At 45.8% G+C, this 16565-nt stretch overlaps 1 protein-coding gene across 2 annotated transcripts in view; it reads right to left on the bottom strand.

The window, feature by feature from the left end:
* The window catches only part of TMOD1 (tropomodulin 1), a 103090-nt gene that overhangs the window by 51236 nt on the left and 35289 nt on the right, over nucleotides 1-16565 (bottom strand). For both annotated transcript variants that reach the window (XM_059925131.1, XM_059925130.1), the window contains exons 3-4: nucleotides 12776-12932; nucleotides 5438-5557 (exon numbers count right to left, since the gene is read on the bottom strand). In XM_059925131.1, the coding sequence (XP_059781114.1) occupies nucleotides 5438-5557; nucleotides 12776-12932 (277 nt within the window). The remainder of the gene's footprint in view (nucleotides 1-5437; nucleotides 5558-12775; nucleotides 12933-16565) is intronic.

Raw genomic sequence — 16565 nt, 5'->3', positions numbered from 1 at the left:
TTCTCACATTCTAAGAGTCTTCTCTGCTAAAATTAGACTTGCCTGCTCATCGCTAAGGAGAACTGGTACGGAGAGAGGCATCTGCACTGTTTTGAGCTCTCTGGGCTTTAATTTAGGCTGCATTTCTGTGGGCAGAGGGAGCTGAAGCCTGAGTCAGCAGCAGGTGAATCAGATCACCTGGAGTCACCTTCTGGAGCTGGCTCTTCCAGCTCCCATACAGAGAGCGGCTTTGGTGGTGGTTCTGGGCTGCTGCTGGGATTCTAGTTTGGAAAAACAGTTTGGAAAGGTTGCTGGGAATCATAGGAAAGATGTAACCTCATATGGCTGGCTGGTCTTGCTTAGAGTGTATAGAGAGGTGGAAAATGGAAAATGCATTTTGTGCTTGGACAATAGCTTCTTGTAATGGTCCAGAAAGAGAAGGCAGAGGCAGGAAGGTTACAAGGAAGTGCTGGGGGACAGAGGAAGGAGACCTGGGCTCCAGTCTGGGCCTTGGTACCAATTTGCTGGGTAACCCTGTCCAGGTCACTTCTACTTTTGGGTCCTCGGTGTTCTCACCTGTAAAATGGACTATGTTTGAAGGCTGATCTCTTACCTTCACATGGGACTTAATAGCCACATGGCAATTTCTCATCTTCTTATGCTGTTTGATTTTTACAGCAAGGATCCAGGGCAGTTACTGTCGGTCCCCACTTTTCCAGCAGGCTCAAGAGGGAAATGGTTGGTCAGAGACCGTTCGGTGAGGACCCTCCTGGCTTCTAAGTTAGTGTCCCCACCCACACCGCTACACACTAGGTCACCAACAGGTCTAAAGTTCTAAAACTTGCCCTCAACTTCAGAATTCTAAGGACAGATAACAGTATATTCTAGGAGGTAATGTATGTCAATAGCAGCCCTAAGAAGAAATAAAACGACTTTGCAGTTCAGAGGAGGTTAGAGTTCTAAGAAGGAAGGAGGGAAGGAGGGAGGGATAAAGGGAGGGAAGGAGGAAGGGGAGAGGCCAAGCTAAATCTCCACTGCTGAGCAGAACGCTTGGTGGCTCTGAAGCCAGTATTTCCTCTCCCGCCCTAAGCACCAAATCGTGACTTTATCCTTTTTTGGTTTTGCACACTCCATGTCACCAGGAGTGAGTGATAGAGAAAAAGAGCACATCAACATTGCTTGCTGCTTCATTCTTTTTTTTTAAAATAAATTTATTTATTTTCATTTATTTATTTTTGGCTGCATTGGGTCTTCGTTGCTGCGTGCGGGCTTTCTCTAGTTGTGGCGACCGGGGGCTACTCTTCGTTGTGATACGTGGGTTTCTCATTGCAGTGGCTTCTCTTGTGGAGCACAGGTTCTAGGCATGCGGGCTTCAGTAGTTGTGGTACATGGGCTCAGTCGTTGTGGCTCGCGGGCTCCAGAGCGCAGGCTCAGTAGTTGTGGCGCATGGGCTTAGTTGCTCCGCGGCATGTGGGATCTTCCCGGACCAGGGCTCAAACCCTCTTCCGCTAGGATGCGTCTCCCCGCCTAGTTCACCTCTACTCTTCCTCCTTTCGGCTCAGCTTCGGTCCCCACCCTCATCTTGCAGCCTCACCACCTCACTCGGCCCTTTCTCCCTACAACACTCACTCCCACTTGTCCTTCCACGTTGGCCTCAGTGTTTGTTTAGCCTTGGCTCCTCGAGGGCAGGAACCTGGCTGCTTCCTTACGATTGGTCCAGAGCAGTCGGAGGCTTAGTTAATGGAAATGCTCTGCCTGGGAGTTGAGCTGTGGGGAGCAGAGATGACCTGAAGACCCTGTGCCCAGCACATCCTCCTGTGCTTTCCCTAATGAGTCATCCACTCGGGGCTCCAGCTACTCCCCCCAACACACCCAGCACTCCGACAAGTTGTCCTGCCTCCAGCGCCTCCATCTCTTAAACTGACTCACTCCTTGCATCCCTGCAGGCACCCAGCTCTGTTTTCTGATGCCTCAGGCCAGAAAGCCTGGCGTCGTCTCGTCATCTCAGCCTCTTGGCCTCTGACCCAGCTCTAGGAACAGCTGGTCTCTCGGAGCCACGTTACAGACGCGGTCCACCTCAGCCCTTGGCCTTACCTGGGGCCTGCCTCCTACATCCCCTCGTCCTCCGAACACCACCGCCTCTCTGCCCAAGCCCCTGCTTTCATCCGGCCTCTTCCAACACTCCCCCAGGCCCGGGTGTCAATGCTTTTGTGCGACATCCGGAGCCTTTCCTAATTCGGCCCCATCCTCCCCAGGCCGACTCCGTGAGACTCTGCCATGCACCCCCTCTCACTACCCTGTTTCCATTCCCCTACCCTGGAGGGCTTAATCCAGGTTGTACTGGGTGGTGATGCTGTGAGTGGGACCAAGCTGCCTGGGTTCAAACCCCGTGGGCAAGGATAACCTCACTGTGCCGACTTCCCCTCTCTGAAAAATGGGGACATCAATAAACTCACTTCATAGGACTGCTGTGGTCAATAAATGCAGCAAGGTATGGAAAGCAACTCCCACAGCAGCTGGGACATAGGTGGTCAACAAATGTTCCGCGCCTCCTTCCACTGCCACCTTGCAAACAGCTGACAAACAACGACATGTGTCCAAGGTTAGCCAGTGAACAGTGATGTCGCCTTGCAGCACCCCTCTCCTTTCCGGACAGCGGAAGCGTATGGTATCATGAACAGATACTAATAATTGGTCACGCCAATAAAAATAAAGAGGAATAGTTTCAGGATATCAACCCAGAAATTTAGCACAACATTGCAGCTCTATTTTGGCACTGACAGCAGAGTCATTTGATAATCCCTCTGAGCTGCCTAACAAGGGGAGTGACGTCATGGAGGGTGATCGGAGGAGAAGGACCAGGATAAAAACAGCCCTTGGGGTGAGTCAGTGTGGAGATGCTGGACAACCATTCACTCACCCACCGCCCAGCTGCACAGATTAACCGGGACTCAAGGGGACCCCGCATCAGGGAGACGGTTCCATCAAAATACCCGAGCCTAATGTGGATCTAATGCAACTTGTGTGGTTTCTGACAAGCAAACCAGTTGAGTATCCTGAGCTAAGTGCTCCATTTCCATCCACGTGACCTCCTCACTGCTATGTACTTCATAGTGAAAATGAATACCTTTCTCTCTCAGCCCTGACACCCTTTAAGCCACTGCCCTTTGTCCTTTCCCAAATGTTCTGCCTCCTTAGGAAAGGGTTGTCTGGACCGAGGGTCTATACATTGGCTCTCCTGTTTTACTCCTTAGGCCCTGCAACCTGGCTTTGGTGCCCCTTCCTCCTCTTTCCTAAGAATGTCATCAGGACTGGTGCACAACACCCACGAGAAGCAGGAGGATGTGAGAAGCAGAAGACACTGCGGCCGGCTGAGTTCCCTGGCACTGGCGGGCTCACCTGGCCTCTGGCTTCACCTCTGAGTCTCCCGGCCAGCCCTGAACCCTCATTCTGTCTCCCTAGCTCTTGCGTTAGGCTCTGCCCATCTTGATTTGGCCGTTGGTTCCCAGCCCATTTGTGGCTACCTGGCCTCCACTGTGGCTTTGTTCACCCCATTTCCACTCCTCTCCCAAAGGCTTCTACCTCGGCCAGGGCCCTTGCCTCCAGAGCCCTGGGTGCCCACTACTGCCAGGCCCTCTGCCTGGAACTTGATGATGCTAATGACACCCACCTCTCTATCTCCAGTGTGGACCCTTTGCAGAACTCAAGACTTTCATGTAGGGACTTCCCTGGTGGCGCAGTGGTTAAGAATCCACCTGCCAATGCAGGGGACACGAGTTCAATCTCCGGTTCAGGAAGATCCCACATGCTGTGGAGTAACTAAACCCGTGCGCCACAGCTACCGAGCCTGCACTCTAGAGCCCGCGAGCCACAACTACTGAAGCCCGCGTGCCACAACTACTGAAGCCCGCCTGCCTAGAGCCTGTGCTCTGCAACAAGAGAAGCCACCGCAGTGAGAAGCCCGAGCACTGCAACGAAGAGTAGCACCCGCTCACCACAACTAGAGAAAGCCTGCGCACAGCAACGAAGACCCAATGCAGCCAAAAATAAATAAATAAATAAATAATTTTTTAAAAAAAGCCTTTCATGTACAACTGCCCTTGACTGAGTGGCCCACAGGCACCCTGAACTCTAAAGGTCCCAAACTGAACTCCATATTTCCCCTACACCCGCTCCTCCCCCACTGTTATGGTTGAATTGTGTCCCTCCAAAATTGTTGATTTTGTCCTGATTTGTCCCTCCAATATGTTGAATAAAGTAATTTCTAGTACCTTAGAATTTGTAACTATATTTGGAGATAAGGTCTTTAAAGAAGTGATTAAGTGTCAATGAGCCTGTTAGGGTGGGTCCTAATCCAATCTGTCTGGTGTACTTACAAGAAGGAGATTAGGACATACAAAGGGACACAAGGCGACACATGCACAGAGGGACACCATGAGATACGGTCATCTGGAATCAAGGAGAGAGGTCTCAGAGGAAACCAATACTGTGGACACCTTGATCTTGGACATCTAACCTCCAGAACTATTGAGAAAATACATTTCTGTTATTTAAGCCACCAGCCTGTGGTATTTCGTTAGGGCAGCGTGAGCAGACTAACGCACCTTCATTAATGGCACCAACGTCCACTTAGTCTCTGGAGCCAGGTCTGGGCTCCTCCCTTGACCTCACAGTTGACCCTGTCTTTCCTCTCCCCTTCCCACTTGCCTTGAGTCTCTCCCTACCCCATCCACACTCCTGTCATCATCTGGGTGAGGGTTAGTAGCCCCCAAGACTGCAGAAGAAAAAGACCAGCTACCTCACTGGGCCAGGGAGCACAGCATGATGGTGGGCACACTGTGGCCAGAGCCTGACACCCCGGGGGGAAGGGACATGGGCGAGTGGGACAGGGACCAGACAGTAAAAAGGGGAAAAGAGCAGGTGGCAAAAAGCTCTGGATATCAGGCCACCTTCTGGAGTTTTAGGGGCTGTTTGTGAAGATCACATGGAAACATACATGAAGATGGAGGGTGTTGTACAAATATGAGATGTGGGGTGATCGCCTCAAAGCCCGGCTCTCCAAGCTGTGCAAAATGGTAAAATCAGATGACTTGCTCCAGCCCTCTGTGAGCCTCCTGGACCTGAGATGCCGGCAGCCCTCTGTCTGCCCCCCTCTATCGTCTCTTCCCAGGCGGCCTGAGCAGGATTTGATGCCATGGCTGGTGACGGGCCCAGGCTGCCTTGCACATCGCTCTGGGATGGGGTCTCATGGCAGCAACAGCTGGCTCCGTGGTGGGAAGGGTTTTGGTTTTATCTCCATTTTACTCATTTCGGTTTTTGATAACAGAGTTCTACCTCCTCTAGTCCTTGCTAGAAACAGAGAGGGTGTTTATGTTGAAATAAACCATCCAAGGCTCGCCTGCAGACGTGGGTCAAACGCTTTTGGAGGACGTGGGGAAGCATCAGGAACGCCTCTTACCTGCGATGTCACAGAGTTCCGCATCCGAGGCATTTGCCAGGGCCTCCTCCAGCTCCGGCTCCAGTGTCACACTTTCCAGCACGGGGTCCATCGGCTTCTGCTTGGGGACCCAGACTTTTCCTGAAAACACACGGGGTGCCCATTACAGGGAGTGCAGCTGCACTGGGGCCCTGGGTGGACCGTCCCAAAGCCCTGTGGATCCCTCGATGCCGAGATTCCATTAAAACTTCTCCCTCTGGGGACCCGGTGCCAAACTTGTCCAAAGAAAGGGAATCAGAGATCTCCAACAAAGCACGCTTCACGTTTGAAAAGAAGAACTTTATAACTTGGTCAAAGGAGACTGCTCACTACTGAAAACATTGGTTATTAATTTTAACAATCTGTAAGTAGGAAAAAATACAAAAGAAAAATATAATAAAATGCCAGGGTCTGGAATACTCTAAACAAGCATTCTGGTATGAGAGAAAAATTTAGAAACATTTCTAAGCCAAATAAATAAAATACACTCAGATTATTAAAAGAGGCATAGGGAGAAAATATAATGTCTCTTGGGACACTATATTTTTACAGTGTCAGACTCATAACTGAACGAGAGAGAGCAAAGAGCAAAGAGGATGGTCGGTCGCTGCAGTGTGCACCAAGAGGGATTGTTAAAGCAATTATGGGGCATCCACACGATGGCGTTCTAGCAGTTATTATTATAAAGGATGGTGGAGATCTCTACTTACTAAGAAAGGAAAATGCCCAAGACAAAACCTTGTGTGAAAAAGCAAGTTTACAAAATAGCATGAATTATTTAATTCCATTTATGAAAAACTGCACATATATCAATATATATTTATCCATGCAACACATATTTACTGAATACTTCCTATGTGCCCAGCACCTTTCTTGGCGCTAGGGGGACAGCAGTGAACAGTATACAGTTTAGTGAAAGAAGACAGATAATAAACAAACATGTAAAGATGCCAGATAGTACTAGGAATCACAAAGGAAAATAAAGCCAAGCAAAAGACTAGGAAGTTCCAGGCTGGGGTGTGGGTGAGGTGGGCTCTGCTATTTTGGGTAGCATGGTCAGGAAAGATGACCTGCGAGCTGGGCCCTGACAGAGTGAGGAAATGAGCCCCTCAGACCAGCGACAAGACAAGGATGCCTGCTTTCATTGCTCCTACCCAACTGTGTATTGAAAGTTCTAGTCAGAGCAAATGGACAAGAAAAAGAAATACATGGCATCCAGACTGGAAAGGAAGAAGTAAAATGATCTCTGTTCACAGATGACATGATGTTATATGCAGCAAATGTTCCACACACACACAATAAAACAGGGTACAAGATTAACATATACAAATAAGTGGTGTACACCAGCAAATAACAATCTGAAAGGGAAACTAGGAAAACAATTTCATCTACAATACAATCCAAAAGAATAAAATACGTAGGAATAAATTTAACCAAGGAGGTGAAATACTTGTGCATGGAACACTATAAAACATTGTTGAAAGAAATGAAAGAAGACCTAAATAAACAGAAAGATATCCCAAGTTCATGGATTGGAAGACAATATTAAAACGGCAATATTGCCCAAAGCAATCTACAGATTCAATGCCATCCTTATCAAAATTCCAATGGCCCTCCTCCTTTGTTTTTGGAAATGGAAAAGCCAGTTCTCAAATTCATATGGAATTGTAAGGGGCTCCAAATAACCAAAACAATCTTGATAAAGAACAAAGTTGGAGGACTCAGACTTCCTGATTTCAAAACTTACTACAAAGTTAAACAGTGTGACACTGACATAAGGATAGACATATAAAAAAATGGAATAGAATTGAGAGTCCAGAAATAAACCCATACACCTATGGCAAATTGATTTTTGACAAGGGTGCCAAGTCCACTAAATGGGGAAAGAATAGTTTCTTCAAGAAGTGGTGCCGGGACAACTGGATATCCACAAGCAGAAAGATAAAGCTGGACCCCTATCTCATACCATACACAAAAACCAACTGGAAATGGATCAATGATTTAAATATAATAGCTAAAACTATAAAATTCCTGGAAGAAAACATAAGCGTAAATCTTTATGACCTTAGATTTGGCAAAGTATTCCTAGATATGACAACAAAAGAATAAGCAACTAAAGAAAAATAGATCAATTGAACTTAACCAAAATAAAACTTTTGTGTATCAAAGGACATTATCAAGAAAGTGGAAAGATAACATACAGAAGAGGAGAAAATATTTACAAATCATATATCTGATAGGGTCTAGCATTCAGAATATATAAAGAACTTTTACAACTCAACAACAAAAAGAAAAACAACCCAATTTAAAAATGGGCAAAGGACTTATAGACATTTCTCCAAAGAGGATATACAATTGCCTCTAGGTATCTGAGAGGGATTGGATGCTCAAGTCCCTTATACAAAATGGTATAGTATTTGCATATAACCTACACACATCCTCCTGTATACTTTAGATCATCTCTAGGTTACGTATAATACCTAATACAATGTGAATGCTATGTAAATAGTTGCCAGTGCGTGGCAAATTCAAGTTTTGCCTTTTTAAACTGTGTGGAATTTTTCTGAATATTTTTGATCCATAGTTGGGTGAATCCGCGGATATGGAACCTGCGGATATGGAGAGTCAGCTGTACAGATGGCCAAGCACATGACAAGATGCTCAACATCATTGGTCATTAGACAAATGCAAATCAAAACCACAATGAGATACCACTTCACAACCATGATAATGGCTATAATAAAAACCAAAAACCAAAATGGAAAATAACAAATGTTGGCAAGGATGTGGAGAAATTGGAACCCTCATATATTGCTGATGGGAATGTAAAATGGTGCAGTTGCTTGGGAAAACTGTTTGGCAGTTCTTCAAAAAATTAAACACAGAATTACCATATGATCCAGCAATTCCACTCCTAGGTATATACCCAAAAGTTACCCGGACAAATACTTGTATAGGAATGTTCACAGCACCACTAATCACAACAGCCAAAAAGTGGAAACAACCAAAATGTTCGTCAATGGACAAATTGTGGAATATTATTCAGTAATAAAAGGGAATGAATGAGTCTCGAAAATAATATTCTAAGTGAAAGAAGCCAGACGCACAAAGTCACATATTGTATGATTTAATTTATAGGAGATATCCAGAATAGGTAAATCCACAGAAACAGATTGGTGGTTGCCAGGGGTCGGGAGCGAGGGGCATGGGGAGTAACTGCTTATTGGGTACAGGGTTTTATTTTGGAATGATGAAAATGTTTTGGATCTAGATAGAGATGGTAGTTGCACCACATTGTGTGTGTACTAAATGCCACTGAATTGTTCACTTGAAAATAGTTAACTTTATGTTATGTGAATTTTACTTCAATTTTTAAAAACCTGCTCATTTTGGCTACTGATTGAGAATAGCCTGAAGTGGGGCCAGGATGGAAGCCAGGAGATGGTTAGGAGGCTCCTTCAAAAGTCCACATGAGAGATGACAGTGACTTGGACCAGAGGTGGGGAGGGGTGGGAAGAGCAATGTTCAGAAGGATATTCACTAAAATGGGATCAGTGCCTACCTCTCAGCAGAGAGTATTACTTTGTTTTGTTATTTAAATTGTTTACAGGGGCTTCCCTGGTGGCACAGTGGTTAAGAATCCGCCTGCCAGTGCAGGGGACATGGGTTCAAGCCCTGGTCCGTGAAGATCCCACATGCCGTGGAGCAACTAAGCCCATGCGCCACAACTACTGAGCCTGCGCTCTAGAGCCTGCGAGCCACAACGACTGAGCCCGTGTGCCACAACTACTGAAGCCTGCGCGCCTAGAGCCCGTGCTCCGCAACAAGAGAAGCCACTGCAATGAGAAGCCCGTGCACTGCAATGAAGAGTAGCCCCTGCTTGCCACAACTAGAGAAAGCCCATGTGCAGCAACGAAGACCCAACGCAGCCAAAAAATAAACAAATAAATTTATAAAAATAAATAAATAAATAAATAAATAAATTGTTTACACCAAAGATCAATTACTATACAAGCAGAACAGTCAGCAAAGTCATCTCGGAGAAAATGTATCATAACCTTCACCAGAGATGCATCTGGAAAACAGCAAATCAAAATGGCTAAAAAGAAAACGAAATGGCTAAAAGGAAAATGAACTGTGAAAATGACTGATGCAGTAACTATGATGAACATTCAGTAAATATTTAAGACCTATGGTTTATTATGCTCCTGCAGCAGGTGCCTCCATGAGGGTGGTGACTCTAAGACACTATAAGAGGGACTCAGACGTCTTCCCTTCCTTCATCTTACTAGTTGGGATGTGGGTGTGATGACTGGAGCCTCAGCAGCCAGATGGACCATGAGGACAAGAATATATTACAAGGATGGCAGAATGAAAAACTGGAAAGGGTCTTGATTCCTAATGCCAAGGAAGATGTCTTACAAGCCCTGGAATGCCTAACCCTGCAGCTCTACTAAGTGAAAGAAAACTAAACTTGCATTTTAAGTCTCTCTTATTTTACTTGTTTCTTCAGCACATGCAGCCAAATCTGTATAATGAAAATACCCTGCATGGAACTTTATTCTGATTCCCCCACTTGAATGAGAGTGAGGGAAAATCCAAATTCCTCAGGACTTTGCACCAGTTTATGGCTCTTACCACATCCTGCTGGGTTTTGTAGTGCCTGAAATGCTATTTCCCCTCAGCCTAGGCTCTCTCTAGGCCCAGCATGGGGCAAGTGCTCAGTAGAGCTGGACTGAACGGCCCTGTGTCTGCCTGTTAGAGCTGGAAGGTCTCCTTTCCCACACTCTCTGCTGAGACTGTACTTATTCAATATACATGGACTCCAACAATCATCATGTAAATATTTTATGATGACGATGCTGGTGGTGGTGATGATGATGATGATGAAAAACCTTTTAGGCTTGTCATAATATGAAAATAGAATAAATTCTAGCTACCCTCCTTGGGTCAGCCTGGTTTTTCACGAGGGCACTCAGGCTCTGGGAGTCTGGAGAGCTGTTCCCGGCTCGGGGCCAGGTCAGCACTCTGCGAAGGGGCAGCAGGACTGGTTTATATATCGCCCAGATTCCCTTCCCCATCCCCCATCTCATCTCCAGCTCCTACCCTGGGAGGGGGATGGGCACACAAGGGAGCAGATGCCAGTAATGACTCACCAACTGTCCACTCAGGTCTGCTGCTGACTCTCTCACAGCCTTGGTTTCCCCATTTTTCAAATGTGTAGGGGGGATAGTGGGAGTTTTAAGGCCCCATGAAATCCAGAGATTTTATTATCTTTACCTGCTGCACAGAAATCACTCCTCATGGTACAAGTACCTTGCTTAAAACCATCTTGTGCCTATGCTCTCAGCAAGGCACACCCAGCCCTTACGGTCAAGGGCCCCTTCCCCTGCCGCCAGCTCCAGGGTGCCTCAGACCACACAATTCTTCCAAAGCTCTGTAATCCAGATGTCTCCTGGGCTTCCCTGACCTTCCAAGTTTTCAGTAAAATCTGGACTGAGCTTCAATTCCAGGCGCTGGGATGGCTAGAAGTCCTCCCTGAAATGCCCACACCTGCTTGCTCTTTCATTTTATTATTTATCAGGCAGCTACTCTGTGCAGCATTGTGCTAATACAACAGGGACACAGAGAAAAATGCCATAGACAGGGATCCTTGGCGCATCATGCCGACATTCTTGGGGGTGAGGAGAATGGAAGAGGTGGAAAACAAACAATTAATTAACGAATTAATTAATTAATTAGAATTAATGCTTTCATTCAACAAATATTTACTAGGTGCCTACTACATGCTAGGTTTTTTGAGGTATAGGGATATAACAATGAACTAGACAGATGTGGTGCTTGTACCCATGGAGCTTATATTTGAAGGAAAAAGCCTATAAGATCCATTATGCATATATTTAATTTGAACTCATTCATTCATTCAACACCTCTCTCCTGAGCCCTACTGTACACTAGGCCCTGTGCTGCGTGCTGGGGGAACTGTGTAAGCAAAAGCAGCTGAGTCCCTGCCTCATGGAGCTTACAGGCCAGTGTAAATAAAGACATAATGATAAAATAAGAATTGCTCTGAAGAACACACACAGGCTCCCGAGATGGAGAATAACCAAGGGGGAGTTGAAGGGATGGAATGTCCTAAACAGTGTAGACAGGAAAGGCTTTCCTGAAAGAGGAGACAGTACAGTTGAGACCGAAAGGGTAATAATAGCTAATATTGACATAGCATTCATGATGCCCCGGGTGATGTTTTAAGTGCTTTATATATATATCTTCACTCAATCTTCATAACTCCCTCAGAAGGCTGGTAATATTCATCAACCCCATTTTACAGACAAGGAAATGGAGGCACAGCAGGTTTAAAAATGTACTCGAGGGAATTCCCTGGCGGTCCAGTGGTTAAGACTCTGAACTTCCACTGCAGGGGGCACAGGTTCGATCCCTGGTCGGGGACTAAGATCCTGTAAGCCGTGTGGCATGGCCAAACAAACAAATGTACTTGAGTTCACACAGCCTAGTAAGGGGTAGTGCCAAGACTGTAGCCAAAGTAGACCCAAGTCCAGGCTATGTTTCTAACCATTACGCCTCTTACAGAAGAGAGAAGCCAGCCCTGAAGCCAGCTTGGAGACGGACAGAGGACCAGCATTCCATGCAGAGGGCATACGTGCAAAGGTCCTGAGGTAGGAAAGAGCTTGGAGTGTTTGGGGAAGAGAAAGAGGCCTGTGGGGCAGCAGGGCAGTGAGCAAGGGTGAGCACGATACCAGAGGACAGGAGGATGATTTGGAGTGTAGGGGAAGTTCTGGAAGGGTTGGATAGTCGGAGTGCCTCTCTGTTCCCCGGAGTCTTCTAGATGGCTTGCCTTAGGCTGGGGCAGAGAGTCTTAGAGGGACAGATGAAGGAAGGGAAGCTGCAGCTGCCAGACAGAGGAACTTTGGGGAAAAAGAAGGGATAATTAGGGTAGAGACAGGATATCTCTTGTTCCTGGTTTGGAGGGGACAGGCCTTGTTTGGGCCTCATGTCCTGATACCATTTTAATAGTTCCTTCTTTCCCTTTTGACAGTATCAGGTTTGTATGAAAAATAATCAGGACACCCTAGTTAAAGGGGACTTAGGGGAAAGTGTTACGGGCCTGGTTTACCCCAAAACTTCACTAAATCTACCCCATGCGCCGATGCTTTTGGAGTTGGGTTTGTGACTTTGGGCCAGGCAGGGATGAGGGCAAGGAGGCCCAGTCACATCTGGCCCAACACAGGGCCTGGCATACAGCTGGCACTCAATGATCATGGGGAATGACGTACTCAAAAGTGCAACATTGTTCAGTACCTCGCTTCTCCCCTGTGTAGGGGACCAGATCTTCTCGGTCCTTAAACTCCTTTGCTTGCTTTTCCAAGTGATCCAAGAGCTCCTCCCTTTTAAAGGGGCCCGTGGGCGCCTTGGTGGTCTGATCCTTCTGCCTCAGGCCCGCAGGCAGCAGTGCATTCTACAGTGGCAGTTGCGGGGCAGGTGCACAGAGAGAGAGAGAGAAAGAGAGAGAGCAGTCAGCTGCTGAAGACTTGCATTCCTCCAGAAACTCATCACTGAAAAACGGGGAGCTCAATCTAAGTTGCTCATTTACATGTAAGGAAACTAACAACATGGGAGGGGCAGAGGCTTGCCCAAGGTCACTGGCAGACAGGGGCAGAGCTAGGCTAGGACTCAGGTCTCTTAACCATACCTGTTTCCCAGCCTCTAACATTTTTTTTAAAGGCAAGGGGGTGAGGGGTCAGCTGACCAGGGGCTGAGCACAGCGGAGGGCTCCAAGAGCATCTGCTGAGGGAGAAATAGGATTAAGTTGGTGTTTGGATGCATGAGGGTATTTACAGCCGTTGTGTAGAAAGTGGTTGGGGAGAGAAGCAGCCCAGGGAGTTTGAGTTAGGGCCCTGGATGCAGAATCAGGCAGGAAGAGGCAGACCCAAAAAACAAGCAGAGAAAGCTGGGCAGGACTGAAGGAAGGGCCAGGCATGCTGTCAGGCTGCAGCCCTGGTTGGCCCTACCAGCTGCTTTCTACCCTCCTGACTGTCGTGCTCATGCCTGCTGGCTGTTAAATATTTTGAACGTTGCCCATGGAGATGGGTCTCTCAAGAAAGATAGCATCAACCAATCACTGTGCTCTCTTCTTCAAACATGGGCAGGCTTCTAGGTGTGGGCTCACTACTAAAGCAGATTCCTAATCAGGGTGGATTTGAATCACATGGGCTTCACTTTAACTCAGTATCGCAGAGATTCAAAGAAGTTTACCGTTGCCAGGATGCTTAGAGATCATCCAGTGTACGCGTGCATGGTCCCTTCAAGAGGAAACTGAGGCCAAGAGCAAAGAAAGACTTGCCCAAATCTAGAACCAAAACCAGGGTCCTTCTTCAGATTTGGGGGAAGAGGGCAATCTTCTAGTTAGATCATTGCTCTCTCCCCACCCCCTTTCATTCGGGGAGGTCAGGAGGATATTGGGAAGGCTGACGTGAGCAGAATCTCACCTCACTTCTTGCTGCACCCCCAAAATGGCTAAATTCGAGAGCCGTTCCATCTCCAATCTTTGTACCAGCAAAATGCATATCTTCACTCACTCACTCACACTTCAAATCCTTTCCTAAAAGCCCCCTCTGAGAGGGGAATGCTATCAGCTATATGAAGAGAGCTCTGTGCCTGGCACATAGAAGGACAAAGCTTGGGAGGGAAATACTACTGTTTGACTGCAGTATGATTTTTTTTTGTTTTTTGTTCTTTTTACAAGATAGTTTACCACTGTGCTGTTCCACTAAGAGCGGTGGGTGCAATATCAGGAGACTGGAGTGTGAGCCCAACTCTGGGAGAGCTGAGGTGAGCAGGGCCTAGCACTCTGATCGGTACACACAGGGGCTCGGAGAGTGGGGCTGGTGTATGTGCAAATGGATTTAGGCCGCAAGTCAGGAGGGACATTTGGGAGCTGGAGCACATTACGAGAGGACGGCCAATAGGTAGAAGATTAAGCCTTGACTGATTTGTGGATGAGTGTCAAGAACATACGTGGTGCCACAGATACCCTAGTTTTCCTTAAGCAGCAGTCCTCAGACACTGTCCACCGTGATATGGAGGATGGCTGATGGTCCACAGATGAGCCACATTTCCACGGGTATGTCCCAGGTGAGACAGGATTTCCTGTGGCTACTAGTGTGTGTCCATTCAGTGAAAGTACATCTACTGTAGCCCAGTTGAGTGAGGGCACGGCCTAAATGTCGGCAAGTGTCCATCTGTGATTACCCATAATAAGTAATCAAATTCTTTGTGACACGCCAGCATGTCACAGTTAACCCCACAGCAGGCTTAAGCCCTGACTTGGAGTAATGATGTCTCCAGCAACATGATCTTGGGCAAATCTCACCATTTCTCCGTTTCTCTGGCTGTAAAATGTGAATAATAACAGTCACTCTCTCAGAATTGTTGAGAAAAGTAAATTAGACAGTGCAGGAGAGCGCTTAGCACAGCGCCTGATACAGTGAGCACACGAATTATTATTGACTGTTGTTGCTGTTCTAAAATCAGATAAAATACCTTTTACCAGTAGGTTGGATACCCAAATACGTATGTTGGACAGGGGATGTGTTATCCCAATATATCTTAAAATTCAAAAAAGGAACACATACAAATATAAAATGAATTAAGCATGGAAAGCAAGTGTTTTCCCAATGATCCCCATAGGGAAGACCTGAGAGATTTTTGTCACCATAAAGGATTTTGATGGCAGTGAGGTGCTGGGGCACATTCTGACTTCCAAAAGGCTCAGTATCATGATGGGAGAAACCCATGAGGTTGTAACTGAGGGGAAAAGGGTTTGCAAACTCACATCTCTTTTTGAATATATCTGATAGAAGCCACTGATTCAAAGTAGGGTTTTCACATTTTTTTCTTTTTCTTTTTTTTGTATCTACATGAGATAATGGATGTTCACTAAACTGGTAATCATTTCATGATGTATGTAAGTCAAGTCTTTATGCTGTACACCTTAAACTTCTACCGTGCTGTATGCCAATTATATCTCAATAAAACTTGGGGGGGAAAGTAAGGTTTTCAACGTCAGCACAAGAGGTACTTGGGGCTGGATGATTCCTGGTCGTGCGGCTTGTTCTATGCAATCTTGGCTGATTAGCAGCATCTCTGTCCTCTGTCTAATGGATGCTGGTAGCACCACCCCTCTCCTAAGTTGTGACAGCCAAAATGTCTCCAAATATCGCCAGATATCCCCGGTAGGGGTGCAAAATCACCCCTGATTGAGAACCATTTAGGTGTTAAAACTGAAGCCCATATCCTTCTAATAGGGGAGTGAAGATGTTGTTAATGTATTTTTAAAATATTTCTTAGATGGCATGTTAAAGTATAGTTTCACTTATCTTTATTGAAAGTAGTTGACTTTTAAAAAGGCCTTTTCTAACAATTGTTAGCTTATTGGATTTTCAAAGTAAATACTGAGAGTATCAGCCTCATTAGGAGTTTATTTTCATTCCATCAAATGGTGCGTTTAGTGAACTATAACGTGATTTTCAATTAAAACCAAAGACAGTTGTATGTTTTTTAAACTCATGATTATTTATCATTTTAACTTGTTTTCAAAAACAGCATATGAACTCACATGATATACAAGAATTAACTCAAAATAAATCAAAGACCTAAATGTAAGAGCTAAAACTATAAAACTTTTGGAAGAAAACATAGGCATAAATCTCTGTGACCTGGATTAAGCAATGGTTTCTTAGATATGATACTAAAACAATAAGCAACAAAAGAAAAAAATAAATAAATTGGACTTCATCAAACTTGAAAATGTTTGTGCTTCAAAGGAAACTGTGGAGTAAAAAGACTACCCACAGTTTGGGAGAAAGTTTTTGCAAATCATATATCTGAGAAGGATCGAGTATGCAGAATACTTAAAGATCTCCTAAACTCAAAATATAAGACAAATAACAGAATACAAAAATGGGCAATGGATCTGAATAGACATTTCTCCAAAGAAGATATAAAAATGGCCAGTAAGCACATGAAAAGCTGCTCAACATCATTAACCATCAAGCAAACACAAATCAAACCCAGGGTGAGATACTACTTC

This window comes from Balaenoptera ricei, chromosome 6, assembly GCF_028023285.1.
Source record: "Balaenoptera ricei isolate mBalRic1 chromosome 6, mBalRic1.hap2, whole genome shotgun sequence".
Taxonomy (NCBI): domain Eukaryota; kingdom Metazoa; phylum Chordata; class Mammalia; order Artiodactyla; family Balaenopteridae; genus Balaenoptera; species Balaenoptera ricei.
This window is presented reverse-complemented; position numbering and strand designations above follow the sequence as displayed.